Source organism: Asterias amurensis, chromosome 4, assembly GCF_032118995.1.
Source record: "Asterias amurensis chromosome 4, ASM3211899v1".
NCBI lineage: Eukaryota > Metazoa > Echinodermata > Asteroidea > Forcipulatida > Asteriidae > Asterias > Asterias amurensis.
In genome coordinates this window covers 14033407-14054348 of record NC_092651.1, presented here as the reverse complement: position 1 = coordinate 14054348, position 20942 = coordinate 14033407, and the positions used below count along the sequence as shown (strand labels likewise).

Here is a 20942-nt window from a genome sequence, read left to right as displayed (position 1 = left end):
TGGGGGGGGGGGGGGGGGCACGTCAGATGCCATTAATAATTTGAGAAGTTGTACAATGTTTATATTTCTATAATGGGCAATGGGGAAAATGCAACACTTGAACAAATGCTGAAATCTAGTTAGCAAGAATGTTGATTCTGTTTCCTTTATTTTATTTTGATGTCATCTAAGAGAACTGTGGTTTGATAGTGGTCATTATAGGGGCCTAAATTCAACAGCAGAGTTGCTTCCATGGTCATCAGGCAGCTGCAGTGCCACACAATGCAGGCTGACAATGCTGTGGGATACTGATAATACTGTATAGATCTGTAAACATGTCTACACTTGGTACCAACCATTCAACCTCAGGTCAATCTGCTAATAAAGTGTCAAATGATTAGTTGGCATTTTATTTCATCACAATACTCATTTACAATACTCATTCTGAAATTAGTACATGGTACGTTTGCATGACTTGTTTCCACAACTTGTTTCCACAATCTTAAAATGAACCTTTGTAACCAGTAGAGGGCACCAGACATGCTGAAAGACCTACTAGTTTTTGCCTATGACTTGCACATGATGGAAATGAATGGGTTGGTTATAACTGTGTGAATAGGCTAAAGCAGCAATTTAATGTCATGAAATTTTGGGGAGGCTTCAGAAGTGAGAAGTGAATAGAAGAGAAGAAGTGAGTAGAACAGAAGAAATCAGTTTGCCAATGTTTCAAAATGGGTGTGGCTTTGTTTTCCTCATTCTTTGGATGTTAAAATGTGTGTTCAACATTTGTAAGATAAATGTCCACAGATTTACACATCGTGAAGATTGACGTGGTGGACAAAATTTCTGTGAAATGTGTGAAACGGTTTTGTCAGAAATGCAGTAGTTGTTGATAAAAGAGTATGACAATTAGTTTTAATCTTTAATGCGAGATACTTGTGAGTGCAAAACCTGATGCGTGCAATTTTATACGGGGGTTTGCTCACTATTATCTCATGAATGACTCCAATAACTTATTCAACTTGAACTTCCCCGTCTTGTTATTTGTTTATGTTCAATGGGCCTTACATACATGTAGTGTTTACACTGGTCTTTGAAGCTGGTCTCAAGCTGTAGCTGTAGGCAATGATTCTGAAATGGCCGAGCCACAGTTGCAGTTGTATTCGCTAATTTGGATATAGCCAAACTTCTGATGGTTTTGTTGGTGTTCAAACAAATAAGTTAACCTTGAAAAAGGTTTGCCCAGTTTCAGGAAGGGAGCACCAGGAAGGTGGTCTCTAGAGGGCGTAGGCTAAAATCTAACCCCACCCAATTCAACCCTAACATGATGTTTGCGTCTTAATTGAAGGAAGGAAGAGCTGTAACTGCTTGTGCTCTTAATCACTCCGACATCCTGTTCCCCCACTTTCCTCTAGGGAAGAATTTATCTTGAAAATGTTTCATGTTTGGGGTTTCAGTGGGGTTTTTTTAGTGTGAGAGATTTTTTAAGGGTTGTTCAGTTGCAGTTGCTTGTTGAATATTATCGTTCACACAAGGACATTTATTTTCTCTGCAGAATATTTCCCTCTATCATGTTCAGGAAAACTGTATCTGAAAACCTAAATAACTGCCATTTTGATTTTTGCAACCAAAATTAAGGACAATGTGATTACAGCTACATGCTGACAAAATTATTTTGTTTTGTTTTAGTATTTTCCAACTGAAATAGGTTTGTTATTTCATGAAGTGTTTGATCACACAAAACTTGAAGACTGTCTGAAACTATTTTGTTAGCTCTACCAATCTTATATAACACGTCCAAATAAAAATAGGCAAAGTCTCAATGAAGAATGTAGGGGAAGAAACAAGGTGTTTTGGAGAATGTACATGTAAATCAATAAACAATGTGTTAACAAACTAAATCAATCAACAGAAGTAAGCTGCAACCAACTGTAAGCTCTTGGATGAACAAGATTAAAAAACCTACATGTATGTCGGTCTCGTTTAGTTGTTGGCTTGTTTAAGGAAGGGTTTTGCAATGTCATTTAATCACGTCAATAAAAATAGTTACACATTACTGCGGTTGGATCTTAAAGGAACACATTGCCTTGGATCGATCGAGTTGGTCTTTGAAAAGCGTTTGTAACCGTTTTTTATAAAATGCATATGGGTAGAAAGATGTTGTAAAAGTAGAATACAATGATCCACACAAACATGCCTCAAAATTGCGTGGTTTTCTTTTTACCTCGTCGACTAACACGTCGGCCATTTATGGGGGTCAAAATTTTGACTCCCATAAATGGCCGACCGTGTTAGTTCGCACAGTAGAAGGAAAACCACGCAATTTCGAGGCAAACTTGTGTGGATCATTGTATTCTACTTTTAAAACATCTTTCCAACCATATGCAGTATATAAAAAACGGTTACAAACGCTTTTTTTTTGACCAACTCGTCCGATCCAAGGCAACGTGTTCCTTTAAGTGTTCTGGAGCTACTGCATGATGCCAGGGTCTTGTAATCCTCATCAATTCTGCGTGTAACTTTTTACAAGATGATCATTACAGATGGACAATAATTTCCATCCAAGCAAAAGAAACGGTATTGTCATTACATGAAGCTGGTATAAGAAAAGAAACAAAAATGCTAACTAAAAAAGTCACTTCAAGTATGAAAACACCTGTCCCTGTTGGCAGTTGTTAATAAACTTATTGTCCGTAGACCACAAACAACGAAAAACGGGTGCACACGGTGGGCACCAAATAGGTGGCAAGTGAGTGGATAATGTAAGGGTGCTTATCAGTAGGAAACATCAGGGGACCCCATGTAATAAGTGGTGTACAGGAAACCTACTGCATTGGGCTGTTGATATGCTTAGAAGAGAGGTGCTTAGAGAGGCTCGGTCACTGTGGGGGGGGGGGGGGGGTAGTAGCACTTGCAGTTCCTTGGTGATTTAGGCGGAAAGCTGGATTTGGTTGTCAATGGTATTTATTTGGCGACAGGTCAATCAAACCCTGCACAAAATTATTTCAGTGCATGAAAATAATCCACATGCTAAACGGGCGGCAGTATGGTGTTGGGGTGGGCATTTCCCTTGTTACTTTTTTTGTAACCCCCCAACCCCCAAGATTATAGTAATTGCACACAACCAAATGTAAATCTTGGACATGTAAGTGTGTGTATGTGATATCTACATGTATAAATGTATTCGGTTTGCGGTAACACCATGTATACAGTTCTTTGAGAACTTGTCCTTATTTATTCTATCTGTCGGTAGATTTCGGAATTCTGTAGACTGTTTAGTTTTGAAAAGAATTGTCCTGCTTATTAACAACTACCTGGGTGGAAGGTAGGAAATCGGCCGGGACTAATACTTTGGGACTACTATTACATGTAGCGGATCAAGGGAACTCTTGTCCTAGTAACTAATGAAATGCATAGAAAATATTCCTTGGCTGGTTTTTGTTTAGAAACTTCAATTTTGACATGTTGTAAAAATGATGTTATCTGTCAGTTTACAGCAGCATTAAAGCTTTCTCCCATGGAGGGGGATTGTAAGTTTGTAAGTCACAAGTATACTTTGGGGAAAGAACTTTTCCAAATGTGGAGTGTGATATCCCTGTTTACACCCACTTCAAAATGTCTTCCTTCCCTGGTATATAAAGAAAGTAGTGTCTACATGGGAAATACATCATGGGGGAAATAGGATAGTGCTCTAACTCAATTAGATTGTTTAGAAGGGGGGGAAAAAAAGCACATGTAATGTGGTACGTACTGGTATGAATAGCATTACGTTTGTGTCTCTGAAGAAAGAATAGGATAAAAGTGAAGTTTATAGAGTAAAGCAGTTATAGAGTAAATTTTATAGCAGCTGGGTTGATTTATGAAGGGATACCATGTGTTAGTAAGTAATAAAGGTGTAGACCACTTCCTGATAGGAAGTCATATGGGCTGTTGTCTGAAAAATATTGCTGACCAGTTGCGCATATCATGTTCTAAAATGTTTGTTTTTTTTGCTAGGAGCTGTCCCATGTTCATCTGAAGCCTTTAGGGTGAACATGTGGATGATTCAGTTGAGATTGGCATACCCATTGCTATAGGTTTGGCTGTGCAGTGTGGGATCCAGTAATCTATTGAGTAAAAAGCAGACGGAATACGGGTTGTTAGGCCCCCTAATAGTTGCTTCTTTTATGTGCTCATATCCGTCGCTCAGTAACGCTTAACGCGCTTCAATATTCAGTTTTTCATTCAATTATTTTGGAGCTACGTTTTTGAAGTATGAGACCAATTTCTATATAAAGCACCATGTAATGGTTTACAATATGCTGCGGCACAATCTGCAGCCGATCAGACTAGAATTACCAGGACGAACCCCTCCTCTTTTTGAAAAATGCACTGGGTCCTTTCTCATGCATTACATAACACGCAGACCCAACGGCTTTCTGTCGCATCTGAAGGACCCAGCAGTAATGGTATAGTAAAAGTGTCCTCAAACCCACACTCTGCTGAACAGAAACACTGGAGCTTGGATCCGGTGCTCTTATCCGCTCGGCCACGACAAGCAGTTATGAGCACGCACTGCCCATAGCGAAAGGACCAGTCCTGTCTTAAAAAAGCACTGGCTACCCACAGCACTCACAAACAGGAAATACTGGAAATTCCGATCGTGTGCACATTTCCTTCCATTTATTATGGTTGGGTTATAAAGTTCACGGACTTCTTTTGAACAAAATCGAATTCCTGCCTTAGGATTTTGTACAGTTATAACCGATATTCAGATTTTATTATATTCCTTTGATTTCATTTGGGGGATGAATGATGGGGGGGGGGATTCTAAGCTGGGGGCACTAGAAGAGATCCATGCAAGTTGAAATTGTGTGAAAAGCATTAGGAATCCGGTTAACGACACCTAACTGGACTTTTTAGTCTTTCAAGAAGTGTCCTAGGACATATCATCATGCCATCTTGAAAAAAAAATTAAATAAATTGTTTAGTCTGGCAGGAACTCAATCTCCTTTTTCTGTGCATTGTTTCTTTGTACTTTTTTGGAGGGTGGGTTAGGGATTATGGTATTACTTATTTTGGTTAGGAAATGAGGAAGTTGTCTGGCAAAAGTGAAAGGACAAGGTGAAAATGAAAGTGATATGATTCAGGTGTTACCAACATAAATAACAAATGCTCGCAGATTGTTGCAGCTGTCACCCCCCCCCCCCCCCCCCAAAAAAAGAAAAACCCCACCACATCGTTCTCGAACATGGTAAGGTATGAAGTACGCTAACATGAACAGGTGTCACCATTCATATTAGAAGGTTATGATGGTACAAGTACTTGATAGGATAGTGGGTGGCCCCCCCCCTTCACGAGAGCCATAAGTTTGGGGAGGAAATCTACAAGTTTTGGGAGGAAATCTACAAGAAAGCAGCGCTCTAGCTCCAAAACCTTTACTGGACCAAAATTTATTCTTTATCCCAATGCAAACTTTCATTCTTCTGCAATCACCAGCTTGTCAACTTTTTCACATTTTGTTAAAAAATTTATTATAAGAAGTGACTTGTGTACCCTCCCTTGATAATCTCCAAGGAAAGAAGAATTAACTAATTCATTAGGAAAAATCTAGATAGCATCTTGGGGGCAAGCAACAGCATAAATCACCACCCCTTCCTTCACCTCCTTCCCCCCCCCCCCCCCATCCCTGGTCAATGAGCCCCCCATGTGACAAGTTCCCAAATTCTATATTTCCTGCTGGTCCGAATGTGTCAGGTGTCATCTCCACTCTTTGCTTGGTGGTTTCTTAATGTGACCGGCACCGGCTGGTGTGTCTTAATTGTTAACCATACAATTAAATCTTGGCATGGGCTGGGGGTATTATTAATGTCCAGTACATGACACACCTGTTTCAACGTTTCTTCTGTGGTGCAATTAAAGCAAATTTACAAATGTTTAACTTCTGGTTTTTATTTTTCAACATTGTATTAAGGCACTGTTTTAAAGGTTTTGGTATCCACTGTAGCTAGCTGACAAAATTGTCTTATGACAGTGTGTATGTTTTGTGTGGTCAATCATATACATGAAATGACAAACCTGTGAAAATTTGCGCTTTGTTTTGCTGTGCACAATGTAAGTCATTGAAGTATACCAGTATCTTGCATGCACCTTTTTTTTTATTTCCACAGTATCAACAAATTAAAGACATTATCGCTCAAGGGCGCTCAGTTTAAAGAATATAATACAGTAGCGATATATCAAGATGAAAATAGATTGCCGAGTGAAATTTATTGCCCTTGTGTAAGGAGGTTGCTCTTTGGCCAAAGGTCGAAACTGGGGGCAAAGGCAGAGGGCTTGGCTGGGGCCGCGGCATCGGGCTGAGAGAAAAGACTATTCTGGTTCCCTCCTTTCATATTTGTTTTGGTAAAGTTGGTAACTGCATGATTAATATCTGTTATGACCTGCTTCATTTATTTACAAGACTTCCTTCTTTTTTTATACTTGCAGGCCGTCAAGTATCAAGGAGTCGTTAACATCATCGCATCCTCTTGAAGAGTCTGAGAAATTTGTAAGTGTTCCTGTGTTTATTCGCAGGGATTATTGTAACGATCATACTGAATTATCCTAATAGTGTTTCATGGCCGAGGCCGTCTAGTACATCAGGCTAAACATCTTAAGGCTGAGTCATCGGAGTGTAGGGTTCGAATCCCAGTCATGGCAATAGACCTTTATCACGCTGTCATCATCTTGGTCATGTTCCCTGTTTCCATAACAGTAATGAATGCTAACACTCATTGCGCAAACATGGCACCAGACTATTTTTTCGTCCAGCCTCAGTTTGGTTACAATGAGTGGGAATGGAGTAAAATCAAGATGGCCACACCGTAATAAAGGTCTATAACCTTCTTATCACATTGAAGTAAATGTAGGGGGTAGAGATTGTCAATGTGAATGACTAGTACCCTGTGTGACTACCGATGCTGCATACTCCTAAGGAGTGGTGATGGCTTCAAAGTGGTCTGTACGCACGTGTAGGAGATTGAACTCTTCCAGCAATTAAAGACATTTTAAATTAGATTGCAATGTCTTGTCGGGATTAATGAGTGAAGACTACAACTTCCCCTCTGGTTGTGGTCCATCTGCTCCGTCTCATGCACAATTAGATCTGCTGACATCAAAAGGATGGCAACCCGGAGGATGTGTACAATTTACTTTGTGTCTAATTTTACAAGAGCATCAGGCCATACATGTATTTGTTTGAGGATGTGGGAGAATTTGCTCCCCCCTCCCCTCCCCTTTAACGCCCACACGATGGCTCAAATTATCGCCTACTCTTTCAATATGATGGTTGTCTTATTAGAGTTCCAACCAAGTGTCTTCAGGTTACGCCCATTTTTTTTTATAACTTTATAATTTAATCTCAAACAGGGGCCGGGTAATTCCTGAGTAATTCAAACTTCTTTGACCATTTGTCTCAGCTACTTGACTGTCTGAAAGATCTAGTGCGTCATGGCTGAGTGGTCAAATGCACTGGACTTAATTAAGCTCTGGTGTTTCTGATCAACAGAGTGGCGGTTCGAGTTCTGGGCACAATTTGATAAAGCTGCTTAACAGAAAATATTGCTTAACAATTTTCGAAGAGGAAATGAGCAGGATGCCAATCACAAATTGTATCTGCTCTGGCAAAATTTTGTTGCACTTAGCTGTTTTTTTTTCCTCAAAGCAGGTCTATGTGATTGGGCCCTTGTCGCAAGGAAATGATCGGCCCTACATGTATATGAAATAATGAAATCTTGTCGTCAAAGATACCTTGTGTAACTAGTTTAAAGTAGAATCGGCCCTTCCCATTAGGAAATGTTATCAGTCTCGGAGCATCACTCCCTCCAATTAAAAATCTCCCCACCCTGGTGCAGTCCAGCACATGGAGTCATATATTAACACCAGATTGTCAACATAAACAATAGCAATGAGTCAAGAGATAGAGGAAGTCATCTAATTATGATGTCAACTTTAACCATGCCGATCTTGTCACCTGTAAAGCCCTTTGTGTATAAGTATTAACTGGATTTTAAACCTTAATTGTGTTGAGTCATTCATCAAAAATTGAAATCCTCTGATTTTTTTTTATTGAGAAGTAAAAGTGACACTTCTATGATAGGAAGTAAGTAGATGCCTACTAACTTGTATTGACTTTAACAGGGCACCACAGCAAAAAGAACAGGGCACCGCGGCAATCGCTGTTGGTAACATTGGTTAATTCAGCCCATATAATAGTTTGGGAGATTTGGTAACCAATGGAATACCAAGTTTTGTGTTTACTCGTTTAAATTTGTTGAGGATTGACCATGTCATGGCCTACAAAACCATTGTGTCGGTTGGGCTGGCACTATTAATGGTATCTGCTGCTCATCTTCCACCTCTAGGACCCCAGTTCGAATCACGCCGAGGGCATTGTGTGGATTTGTTTTTCAGTCCTTACCTGGGTTTTCCCTGGAATAATTCTCTGTGATTTTTCCTCCTACATGTAAAACTGAAACTTCTTTCTTTGTCTTCTCTTACGGGGTTCTTGGCTAATTTAGAGATTGAGTTCGCCTTTCTGAGAGTTGGCTTCCTAACCAAAGTTAATAATAAATCAAATGAAATTAAATGAAATACAAAATGTGTGGTGAAGTAGCTGTACTCTTGGATCCATGTGAAATGTTAGCCACTGACGTCTCAATAAATAAAAAAACTAACGAAAAAACTAATGTTTTATATTTGTTTGTAGCATTTGAGCAGAAGCCAGCAGCAGGAGTTTCTGATGCTACGTAAGACCCAGGGCCTTCATGCACCACTGAAACTACAGATGGAGATCCACGCAGCGAAACAGGTATCTTCATTTGAGGGTCCTCATTTAACGTCTCTTTAATCTCGTAGAAGTATCATATTAAGGCCAGAGATCAATTTCATAGCGCTTCTTCAGCTATCAAAGCTTTGGAACTCCCTCCCGGACACTGTGAAACTCTCCAAATCACTAAACACATTCAAGAACAGTTTAGAAACTCATTTTCATAGGGAAGCTTTTTGTTAAGTTTATTTTCTTATTTTTGTTGTTTGCTACTTTCATTGCTTGTTGTTCCTTTGTATACTGGCGCTTTATTAAGTGTCCATTATTTATTATTATTTATCAGCATAACAAAATTGTGCTTACCAGTATAAGGTCACCAGCCAAAGTACCATGTCACTTGTACCATCTCTGACTGGTATCCTGCCAAGTGTTGCATTAGCAGCTCTATAAAATTGGAGCCAAGTCCATAGCCACTACAGGAGCGGCTTTGGCTGAAATGCTAAAAATTTCTTTTATGTGATCATTGTTGCTGCAGCCAAAATCCATAGCTGTAGTGGCTTGATTCTAGCATGGCCCGAGTTGTTGTCTTTAATGGATAGCTTTGGGTAACACCATGGGAATAACCGGTTTTAAACATGCATGGTTTTGAAATAAAAACCACCATGCAAATTTAACATCTATTAAATTGTTTGCAGTACCTGCTGCTAAAACATAGGATTCAAACTGCCTCTAGCTACCGGGCAATCTCGGTGGTCTAGTTGGTATGACACTGCTCTAGAATAGCAAAGGTCGTGGGTTCAAATCCCACCCGAGTAAAATGCCTGTGATTTTTTTCGGGAAAGTACTGAGTATACAGTGCTTCATACATCGGTGTATATATGGTTAAAAACCAAAAGTTAATATTCTTTATCCCCGATGCAAATTTAACATCTATTAAAAACCACCATGTTCAAGAGAGACAATATTCACATGGTGTGCTCACAAATGTGTTCCATATGGACAAACCACTTTGCAAACCATCATACTGCAGCTTTCCTGGTTTTGACAGTCAATGCATTTAACAATATTTATTATTCGTTTGTGATTCTCAATGACATTGTTTATGAAAGTGTAATTTTGTTATGTTCATATTGTCCTTTAATTGATTTGTGATTAATTTGCAGTATTTCGTCTCGCTACATTTTGAAACTTTATTATTAGTGCATATACTGTGTGCATGTACCTGTGATTTTATGAATGTGCATTTGTTGATTTGATTTGATTAATTGGTGTTGTGAATGTTCAATTATATATGCTTTGTGATTTTGTGAATTTGCATTTATTATAATACGTGATGTGTGAATGTGCATTTATTATAATTCATGTTTTGTAATTTATTGATTTTGCATTTTTTATACATTTAGTGTGTCTGAATTTATGTGATACATGTTATTTCTATAGGCCTATATATTATTGGTTATTATTGCCATCACCTATTGTGATATCAGTATACTAGTTTGAAATATTTTGTCAAACTTATCAATGACAACACTTAGAGTGTGTTTTGTTGCTCGCTATGTGGCATGGTGTACCCCCCTCTTATTTGGTCTTGAAATGTTGCCCCCACCCTCGAAGTTCTCATACTTTAATACACTCTTGTGCACTCGTACTTACAAATGTTACCACCCCCCCCCCCTTTACCAATTTAAGGAGGGTACTTCTTAGTAAAAGAGGGAAAACAGATGGGAACGTGGGGGGGGGGGCTCCCTCTGCTAGATATTAGGCATGTTGTATGACATGGATGACCACTCATTTATTTTTAAATTTACACCAGGTAGCTAGCACATTCAGGCCTAATTCAGTAGGATCCATGATTTGGCCCCTCTCAAGTACTGGCATAACCTACCCTCCCCCCCCAAAAAAAAACAAACAAAAAAAAACAAAAAAAAACAACAACAAACCAAAAAATAAATAAAAAAAATAACCCACAAACAAACAACAAGCTCAAGCAAACACCCCAACACACACTCAAACAAACAAGCAAACACCACAAAAAGAGAACCAAAACACAACTCTTTTAAACACTCTATTGAATTGTGCATTCTTCAGATCCAGAGAGCACCCTGCCTGATGAGCTCAAATGCTTCCCTGGATACATTGCTTGGACGGGATGAATCCATCGGCTTTGAAGATTTTCTCAATGGTAAGAGGAACAAAAATGATGCCTCCATTTTGATTTAAGATTAACTTAACTGCTACAGACTCAGACTCAGATTCATGACATCATCTGTTTACAAAAGAGCTGCATATCCTGCACCTCATGCAGACACACAATCTTAGAGCAAGTTGATTGGAGTCAAGTAGACTACAGGTTTGTTTATTGAGCAATTAATGCTGATATAAGTTTGTTCATGTTCACTTACCTGGGCCTGGAACAACACAGAAGCCTGAGGTAAAGTTTGGTTTTCTTTTCTAACAGACCTGAAATTATTACTAAGTTTCTGGCTCAGTGCCAAAATCTCTCTTATAATAACCCACTTTTTCCTTTTATTCGTAACAGAAGTGAACTTCACGATAGGAGAAGGAAAAGCTGTGCAAACTTGAACAATATTTTGTGCCACCCAAATTTGTTGACCTGTAACTTGCCGTACAACTATTAATAGTTTTTTCTCATTTCAGAAAAGCAGAGAAGAGTGTGCATATTCCAAGGCACTAATTCTACTGACTTTATCCCTTTTCTTACTGGATCATGACAGGAAGAGCCCAAACCAATCCATCCAATTGGACATACTTTCACTTCACCTCATTGTTATTCTCACATCAATAATTCTTCATTGTATCAACAGGCTTCAGTTGCTCTCTATTGTACTCAAACAGGAAGAGGAAATAGATTATTATGCTCTCCTTGTTTGTGGACCCAGTTGCTCTTCCCTTTACCTGCTTCATAGTGGAACATGTTCCAAACTAACCTGCCCTCCATGGCTTTGTGTACAGTAAAATGATTTTAAGAATGTAAAATGGGGCAGAAGCAAATGTCTTGTCATTGTCGAGTGGTCAAGCTCTGGTGTTTCTGATCAGATGAGTGAAGGTTTGAGTCCTGGTCTTGGCACTTGTGTTGTTAAAGGAACATGTTGCCTTGGATCGGACGAGTGGGTCTATAAAAAGCGTTTGTAACCACTTGTTTTAAAATGCATATGGTTGGAAATATGTTTTAAAAGTAGAATACAATGATCCACACAAATTTGCCTCAAAATTGCGTGGTTTTCCTTTTACTTAGCGAACTAACACGGTCGGCCATTTATGGGAGTCAAAACCATAAATGGCCGACGGTGGTAGTCGACGAGGTAAAAGGAAAACCGTGCAATTTCGAGGCGTGTTTGTGTGGATCATTGTATTCTACTTTTACAACATCTTTCTACCCGTATGCATTTTATTATAAACGCTTTTCAAAGACCAACTCGACAGATCCAAGGCAACGTGTTCCTTTAAGCAAGGCACTTAACCATTATTGCTTTATCCTAAGGATGTGCCGTAATGCACGTAAATGAACCCAGTACAAATAATCGTTGAAGAATGGGGTTTGCCCTGGTATTTTCTGGTATGGCTGGCTGGTCCTCCCTTACAGGTTAGCTTAAAATACACCCAGAATTTAGAGAGCCAGCATAAACGATCATGAGTACCCTGGCTTTCCGTTGTTCTGAACTTCTGATTCTCATGATGGATTAGAACCGGTTAAAATCTTGAAGTATCCAATTTGTAGCTACAACAAAATTGCTGCATCATGTGTAGAAGTATGCCATGTTTTGACATTGCCTTAAATTCTATGCATTTCCTGTGGAAGGAGATATACAATGAAAATCTCCCACTTCATTTTACTCATACCTCTATGGATTACTACAAACATGTCGCAGGAGGGGTCTCAATTTACGGTACACTAACTTTATAGTAACCAGTGCTCCATTTAAGTTTCCCTATTTCTGGAGGAGTTTGTAATGTGGTGCATGAGATGTTTGCTGTAAAATGCTGAGGTGGGATGCAGTATTTGATCAACGAGCAATGATGGTAAGACAGGAATTGAGGTAGAACTCATAGGGATGAATGAGTACTTGGAGGTAGTGGGGTGGAGATTGGTTGAGGTGTTTGTCTGTCAGCAGAACTTGAACAGAGGGTACCATAGCCTGATTGACAAACTTGTGGAAGTGTAGTGGCGGAGCGATTAAGAGCACCGAATTCAAACTCTGTTCAAGTCCCAGTCGTAACACTTGTGTCCTTAAGCAAGACACTTAACCATCACTTCCTTCGGATGGGACGTAAAGCCGCTGGTCCTGTGTGTTGTGTAACGCACATAAAAAGAACCCAGTGCACTTATCGAAAAGAGAAGGGGTTTGCCCCTGTGTTCCTGGCTGTGGCTGCTGAATGCACCATACATGCCATAGCACCTTGTAAACCCTTACATAAGTGGGTCTCAGATTTTTCATAACTTCATAAACCTATCTTTCTGTTAAAATGCTAAGCGCCTTGAGTACCTTGTTGGTAGATACGTGTGCTATATAAGACTTCGATATTATTATTTTTATTACTTACTAACCAGCTAAATCCATAGTTCTCAGTAATGTGTACATGCTCTGAACTACGTAAACCATTATTACCTAGCATTCCAAAGTCTGTCAATAATAACAGTCAACCAAATGAGTTGAGCATTTCAATATTGATTTATTTGACTATGGGTCAAAACTAAACTCAAGGAATGCAATCTCAAATACTGCAAATCATGACATGATTTTGACCAGTTACTTGTATCTTCCTGTGTATACAGTTCCTGTGTTACTTTTTCAGAAATGTGCAAGTGTTGCAGAAAATAATCCACAAGGGACTCGGTTGTAATCCAAACTTTCAAGAGTAATTGCTTCAACTCTGTTGTCTTAGAGGCTAGTTTGATTTCGGTAATTAGCAGCGGGATCTAAAAACTTCCCTTTACAATAATGCACAGATTGGTTTTTGAGCGCAGCAAATCAGTTGCCGTGGAAATGACCCCCCAGAACATAAGTTTGCAACTAAATATAGCAGCAGGAGCCATACAGTAATGTAATATATCCCTTGGTGACTACCGTCTGAATGAATGGAAAACTCCAACATCCATTATTCGACTCCTCCCCTACCCCTACCCCGAGCCAGATCAAGAGCCGATACCCCCCTTAATCCCTCGCCTCCAACCTGACTCTGATTTCCCTAAGTCATTAAACCCAATTTGTCCGCTTGGAGGATCTGTCCACCTTAGTGCGAGATATCATTCAGCCCCGACACACCCATTTAACGTCACATGCGTCTTTGACACACTGAGAGCTATTGCTTGTGAGGGTTACAATCGCAGGGATTTCCAGGTGGTAATATAAGGACCCCCAGGATGTCAAGTGCCACTGTACTTTCTTCAAGATAATTGCAGAGGTCCTGGAAAGTCCAATCGAAAAAATGTGACGTTGGTGGTGATCAATCTCTTAGCCACGCCCATGTGACAAACCCATCTGGGTTTGTCTTTACTGTTTGTTTTATGTCTCAATATTGCTGTTATTTTTTCTTTCATGGGGGCTGGGGGTGACTTGGTAATCGAGGTGCCTTTGTTTATCAAGCTTAACATTGAGAGGATGGTAGAATTTATGACAGTCGACTCTCTTTATAATGTGGGAACGCTGTTATAAGAAGCAAAAGAAAGAAAACAAAGCAGAAATTAGACTCGGAACTTCAGCATGCACTCTTAATAAGCAAAATCTTTTGATTAAACTGCTCTTCGTAGCCAGAGTTGAGTATATTGCAGCGCCTCACACTGCACTTTTGCATTGTGAGTAAACGCAACAAGTACCTCACCTGCATGCTCTGAAATCATTCTCTGGGTTTGAAAAGAATTTGTTGAAAGACTCTTTGAGGAAAAGAGTCACGCAAGGTATTTCACTTTGAGGTCCCTTTATGCTCAATTATAGTTCTCTGGCAGATGTGGCGATAATTGGACACCCAAGCCGGCGATAACCTAGTCTCTAATGGGTGAAACACACTAGTCTTAAAGAGACTGTGAGCATTCAAGGCGTCCCCTTTAGCTGCAGAGATAAATCATTTCTGAGATTTCTGATGGTTTGTGTCCGCTCACAATGCTGGGGCCTTAGATGCGGTTGGTACCCGCTGTCACTACTGGCTAAGCAGGGATGTATTCATTGCTCTTCATTTCCCATTGTATGAACTATCAAAAACACCATGGGAGATGTTCAGTGTTTCTCTTCTGTGCCAGAAGTGTTTTTTCTGTGGGCACTTTTGATCTCGGGCTGTGGTCATATATGGGTCAATGAGGCTGGCTGCAGTTCAAGCATGTTGTATTATTTTTCAGGGCAATTCGGGTACTCGGCCTGCAAGTAAGATTGATCAGCCTTTCAAATTTTTATAATTTGTTGTTATTTTAGTAAACTAAAGAGTTAAGATGAACTCTCCACTTGAATACCATCCCTTTAAACATGACCTGTAGATGGCTTTACTCTGTTCGGCTATTAAAGAGTGGCTCCATTTTTATTTAACATTATAGCCTGATGGATCTTCTGGAAAAGCTGTTCGGATCAACTGAAATGTTCCTGCCTGCTTGTCAGGGCGGGACATGCTTCTTGTTAGGGCGTCTCTTTCTCGAGTATGGTGGTAAAATAAAGTCTTAGGGGAAAGCTGAGACATCCGAGAGTCCAGACAAGGGAGAAACATGCTTTTCCCTCAGATAACACGTCTGAAAATAGCACTTTGTAAAAAAAATGCGGTCGACCAGGAAAATTGTCTAGCGATGACGTTTTATCGCCAAATTGAATTTCATATACTTCTCGTGATGAGAGACTTTTTCTGCCTTGAAATTGTGTCAAAGTTGGCTGGTTCTTGAGACGGAATTACTTTGTCTGATAATGACAATTCGTTCTTGGGGTTGACCTTATTCGATCTTGATGTTAGGTCCAGGCATGCAACTTTTCAGCTGATCAGCGGATTTCCTAGTATTCGGGTTTCTCAGCTGTGCTGTTGAAAATTAGAAAAACAATGTGATTGGTACGTCCCTTAAAAATCTACAGAATAAAACTGCAGTTGCATGGCGGAAAGTTGATAACAAAAATTAAATCTGAAGTTTGTGTATGCTTTTTTCATGTCCATGACTCCTTAATAGACTCCAGACGAAGTCTGAGTCTTTTGCCGATGTGAATAGAGTAAAATCCGAGTCACCAAAATCATGTCTTGAGTCAGACATGTTTCCTTTACAACATCATGAAATACCTAATTTTTTTAACCATGGCTAGTTTACATGTTCAAAATACAGCTGAAGACTTTTTGAGAATGACCTAAGACCAAACGTCTGACTCTGTTAGATCTTCTGCCGCTTTGTAGGTCCTAATTCTCCCAAACTGAATTCTGCAAGATTCCGAACACATGTTTTCAAGAATTTCTGCCGAAAAAGTGTCCGATTTCAAAATTGAATTTCCTGTTGTTGATCGCTATAACAGCAATCTTTAGCAACCTAAGCAGGAAATAGGGAACATTTTTTGGAGGATATGGCTTGATATCAATGAATCTCTTCTTTTTTAGTGTACATTTTTTTCTTTAATAACTGTGGATGTACAATATTATTTGTTTAATCAATTAACTGAAGATGAGTATGATGTATCTTGATTAGAAATGACAGTTGCGGATAACAGAAAGACTGGCTTGATCTTTGTGTGGGTGGCAGAATGAACAAGCACATGGTCAACGTTTGAATTATCTTTTTGCACATATTTTTATATACTGATTTATACTTCTGTGCTAAAGTTTGGGAAATATACATGTACTAGTTTATAATAAGTCTGTGCTTCTTCCCTTTCTGTTAAACATTTTGAATAAGAATTCAAGTATTTTGTGCAGGTGCATGTTAGGCTTAATGCAAATGCAGAAATTGAAATGGGGTGTTATTTGAAGCATAAATCATTTTCTGAAGGATTGGTACTTGTATGAGATCTATAGTTACACGGCAGTTAACGGTTGCATGGCTTCTGACTGGCGCCCCCAAACAAAGATATTGACAGAAAATGGAGACTGCCAACATAGAGCTAGATAGCTCAGTTGGTAGGGCTCCGGAGGTCAGTGGTTCGAGTCCCACTCTAGTCAATTTTTTTTTGTTCAACCCCAAATCAGATCCATAATTAGTAAGCTTGCAGGTTGAAGACCCCCACTGTGCCGTAACCATTCCTGTTTGCTGTATTTATAATCCACCTCTTATTCTGCAGCAACAACCCAGGCACTTTTAAGCAACAGTCAATGCTCCTTTAATACCCTGTAGATGACAGCATTGAATATGAATCATGTAGTGTATGTTTCCTGCATCTTCACTGAGTTAATTGACCTCTTTGTGGTAACATCTTGGTAAAGTTAAAATGCATATTGTGTCTGGGGTCCATACTTAAGGGGACGGTACAACATACGAACAGCATATAACCTTTCTAGTTTGTGGGCCGATAATCTGCCATTGTATGTGCTGTAATCTTGGAACGCTTGGACTTGCCTTCCAATAAGTCAAATATAATGACAAACGATGGTGAAGGCCTGTTCGTTCTTGTTTAAAACATTTGTACATTTGTACAACATTTGGACAAAGGTCTGGAATCAGGGGTTACACAATGACCCCCTGGAAAGTGATTTTACAAGGCGTGTTCTCCAGTTCACCTGTTGTCCCTCTTTGCACAGGTGAAACAAAACATATCACAGTAGGTGCATGACTGCACAGAATACACTGGAAATTCTGGGTTGGTATATTTGTCAGCCGTAGCTGCCAGCGAAAAAAATTAGGAAAATCTAAACTTGTTCCCAACAAATCCCGCCGTAAGTCTGTCCCAAAATAATTGTTGACCTCGTAAAAACGGTAACAATTACATCATCTTTATTAACAGTGCCCTTCGTTGTCAAGTGAAAAACATGTATTTATAAGCTCTATAGTTGTTATGTTTTTTTTTTGTGAGCGAAGTTCTTGTTGTTTTGTTATGTTTTTTGTGGGCGGAGTTCTTCCTGCGTCTCTTTATTTTGAGAGAGAGAGGCGGTCTGCATTGCTAAAACCACACGGATATGATTTCAATCAGAAATGACCGGCAGGATTTCCACTAGACGACCACGCCATTGATCTTGACCAAAACCATTTGAACTCTGACAACCTCAACCTGTTATTTGACCGTATGAACTGACCAACGATTTGTTCACTTCCCCCCAATATGATCTTCAGGGTTATAACTGTCAAAAGTCAAGTTTAAGCTGAAAAATTTCTAGGTATTTTGGATGAGGAAGGTGACTGACAAAGTGTACCTGGCACCTGTAGGGCGCATTGTCATTATAGAGCTCTTGCAGCTGTTGTCAAGCTGGAAATAAAACGCTACATTTCTTGGGAAAGTGAAAGGGTCACGAATGAAAAACATTTGAGTGCTAGAGCAACACACAGTTCTTATGTAGCGCTTTATTACACCCCGGAGCATGCACAGCATTCGCATTGAGCGAAAATATAAATGCTCACAGATTTGGACCTTATAGCATTTAATAAACCAGGAACATTCATATTCTTGATGTTGATGCATTACATCTCAGGGCAGTTGTTGCCTTGAAGAGCTAAGTGTACAACTGCTAAGTGTCAATGTTAACCTATTGGGTTCGTTCTTGGTGTCATACTAAATCTTATCTCTGTCCTGAGGGTCACCAGTACTGACAATAGGCGGCTGGGTTGACTGGTTGGATGATCAAACACAGTTGTGAAGGTTATTGCATTAACACTGATTGTCAAGGGTGACCATTATAAGGTCTGAATCCTCTCGTGGTGATGCGTCATGGAACCGGCCTGTCCGCAGCTCCATCAAGTGAAGCGTTAAAGATATCGTGCCTGTTAGTGGCTTCAATAAACTATTTATTTAATTATTGTAGTGAGAAGCAGTCAATATAATTTAGTATTGCCCCAAGGGCTGTGCGTGTCACACGATGTAATTATAACAGGCAACCTGTTCCAGATAATCTTTAAGAAGAAGAACACAGTTGCATTTCAGTTAAATGATTTTGTTAGGGGGGGGGGCATAGTGACAGACTGTTACAAAAAAGTTCCTTGTGCTGCCAAAGTGTTCCTTTGTCATTCAACAGGTGGTTGCCTCTGAGTCGCCTAGACAAGATGTCTTCTACTACAAGGCCTTTACCCTAAGGCAATGGATGGCTGGTGGGTAAATTGCTGGCCCCTTATCACTGTGGTCTTGGTTGGATTCCTGGCTAGGGCCATTTGTAGGTAGAGCTATGAGTTGATTCTCTCCTGTGTCACAAGGATTTTTCGGGACCACCGGTTTTCCTCCCTCCGGAAAAAAATCCAACACTTAGCTGTGCTCTGTGGTCATATATAGATTGATGTGGCTGGCTACTAGGTCCACTTGCAGCCTGTGCCTCAACTTTGTAAACGCATACTTCAAAATTCAGCTCCCATCTTTTAAATTTTGTGTAAATAAGTCAAAAGAAAAGGGTTTGGATCTGTTCCTGTGGCGTCAACGTTTACTAATAGGTTATTCTCTCTCCTTGTATCTGAAAGAGCAGATGTAAAGATGTTTCAGCTGTAATTCTGCATAACCCGATCAACACAGATGATAATTTGTTTAGATTTGTTTCATTCAGTTGTGAAAATTAGTTCAGGTACACAGTGTTTCTTTTTTCTTATAGGAAGATGTGACTCGGGGGAGAGTAGTTCTCATCGTTTCAACTAGGAGCAAGTTCTGATGCTAACCTTTATTTAATTTGCTTTCTTTTAAATGTGGTCTGTGTTTCACTTGAATGCGTCCAGACGATTGACTGGTCAAATGTAGACAATGGGCAGATAAAAACATGTTGGGTCATTTGTAAAAGAACTCAGAACACTAATCGTTCATATTAGTTGTTTACAGGTTTCCTTAGTGTAGCAAACTACAAGGATATTTCTGGATTAAGTTCACTTATGAGGCAGCATTGGTTTCATTACCAGAACTATATAATATTAAATAAATAATAATTAAATTTTCCCGCTTTGTTTAAATACCTCCCTGTAAACTGGGACCTCTTTTTGCTATAAATATATATATGTTTTTACTTGTTGATGCCTCTGACGAAGGTCCTGTTGGAATCGAAAGCCAATCCCATCCCCCCCCTACTCATTAAATAGTAAAATTCAAATAAGAATCAGAATAATAACAAATTTAACATCTCATATAAGAATATTGTCGTTTTTGTTGTTAATAGGGTTTGCAACAGCCATTCATCCAATTATAGAAATAGCTCTATTGTTTTAACATAATATCTGCAATTGCAGTTAGTATTAAATCAGTCTGAGGTGTCTCATGATACTAGATAGAGTGGAGTTGAATATTAATTATAGTTTTCCTGTTATTTTCTTGTCTTTGCTGCAGCTCCCGGTGATGCTGAAGTGATGGGTAATCCACACGCTCTCATGGAGAAAAGACTGGGTCTGCTTTGACGACTCCATTAACATTCTCGTAGTTAGAGTTAATCAACTTCTCTTTTATTATAGTTAGGGACATGTTAGTGCGGGGGAGTAATTGTATTGTAAAGGGCGCCACTTTCTTTCCTGGTGCACTTTTCCCATCATGCCTATGGTTTGTTGTCTCATTGTATGTCAACGTTGAGGGCGCCCTTAATACTTTATGGACTACTTTCATGTAGCACATAATTGATACAAACTGTATTACAAACGATACATTTTTACACCTTTCAGGGTCATAACCCTAGGAAGACAAAGAAGGAAATTACTGGATGGCTAGTACATAACTTTTTTTTTTAAATTATGGAGTGGTTTATAGTTGTATTTACAGACATTTTGCTTTAGGTATACACTAAAAATCTCAGTGACAAAAATGAAAGTTGGAAACGAGAGAATAATAATTCAACTGGTGGTTTTGGAATAAGTTTATTTGGTTAAAGTATCTTATATTGCAAACACTGTGCTTCTATATTAGTACACACTTCACAAAACATACATTATGCACCATTTTAATTCTACTTTGAATATCGTTCCATAAAATATCTGGCAGTCAAGCTACGAGATACCCTTAAGATATTTCCTGTTAATAGTACTCCATACTCTTATTACATTGCTGTAAATCCAGTGATTAAAAATTACTTGAATCTCTGAAAGTATCTTGTTGCTGTTTCA

General features: G+C 39.3%; 1 protein-coding gene and 1 non-coding gene across 2 annotated transcripts in view; both read left to right on the top strand.

Annotated features, from left to right (window-relative positions):
• The window catches only part of LOC139935925 (proteasome maturation protein-like), a 62333-nt gene extending 41410 nt beyond the window's left edge, over window positions 1-20923 (top strand). The window contains exons 3-6 of the mRNA XM_071930562.1: window positions 6448-6508; window positions 8708-8809; window positions 10856-10949; window positions 20179-20923. Of these exons, the coding sequence (XP_071786663.1) occupies window positions 6448-6508; window positions 8708-8809; window positions 10856-10949; window positions 20179-20246 (325 nt within the window). The 3' untranslated portion in view covers window positions 20247-20923. The remainder of the gene's footprint in view (window positions 1-6447; window positions 6509-8707; window positions 8810-10855; window positions 10950-20178) is intronic.
• On the top strand, window positions 9512-9585 carry Trnas-aga (transfer RNA serine (anticodon AGA)). The gene has a single exon. It is a non-coding gene; the product is annotated as a tRNA-Ser (tRNA).
• Window positions 20924-20942: the final 19 nt, after the last annotated feature.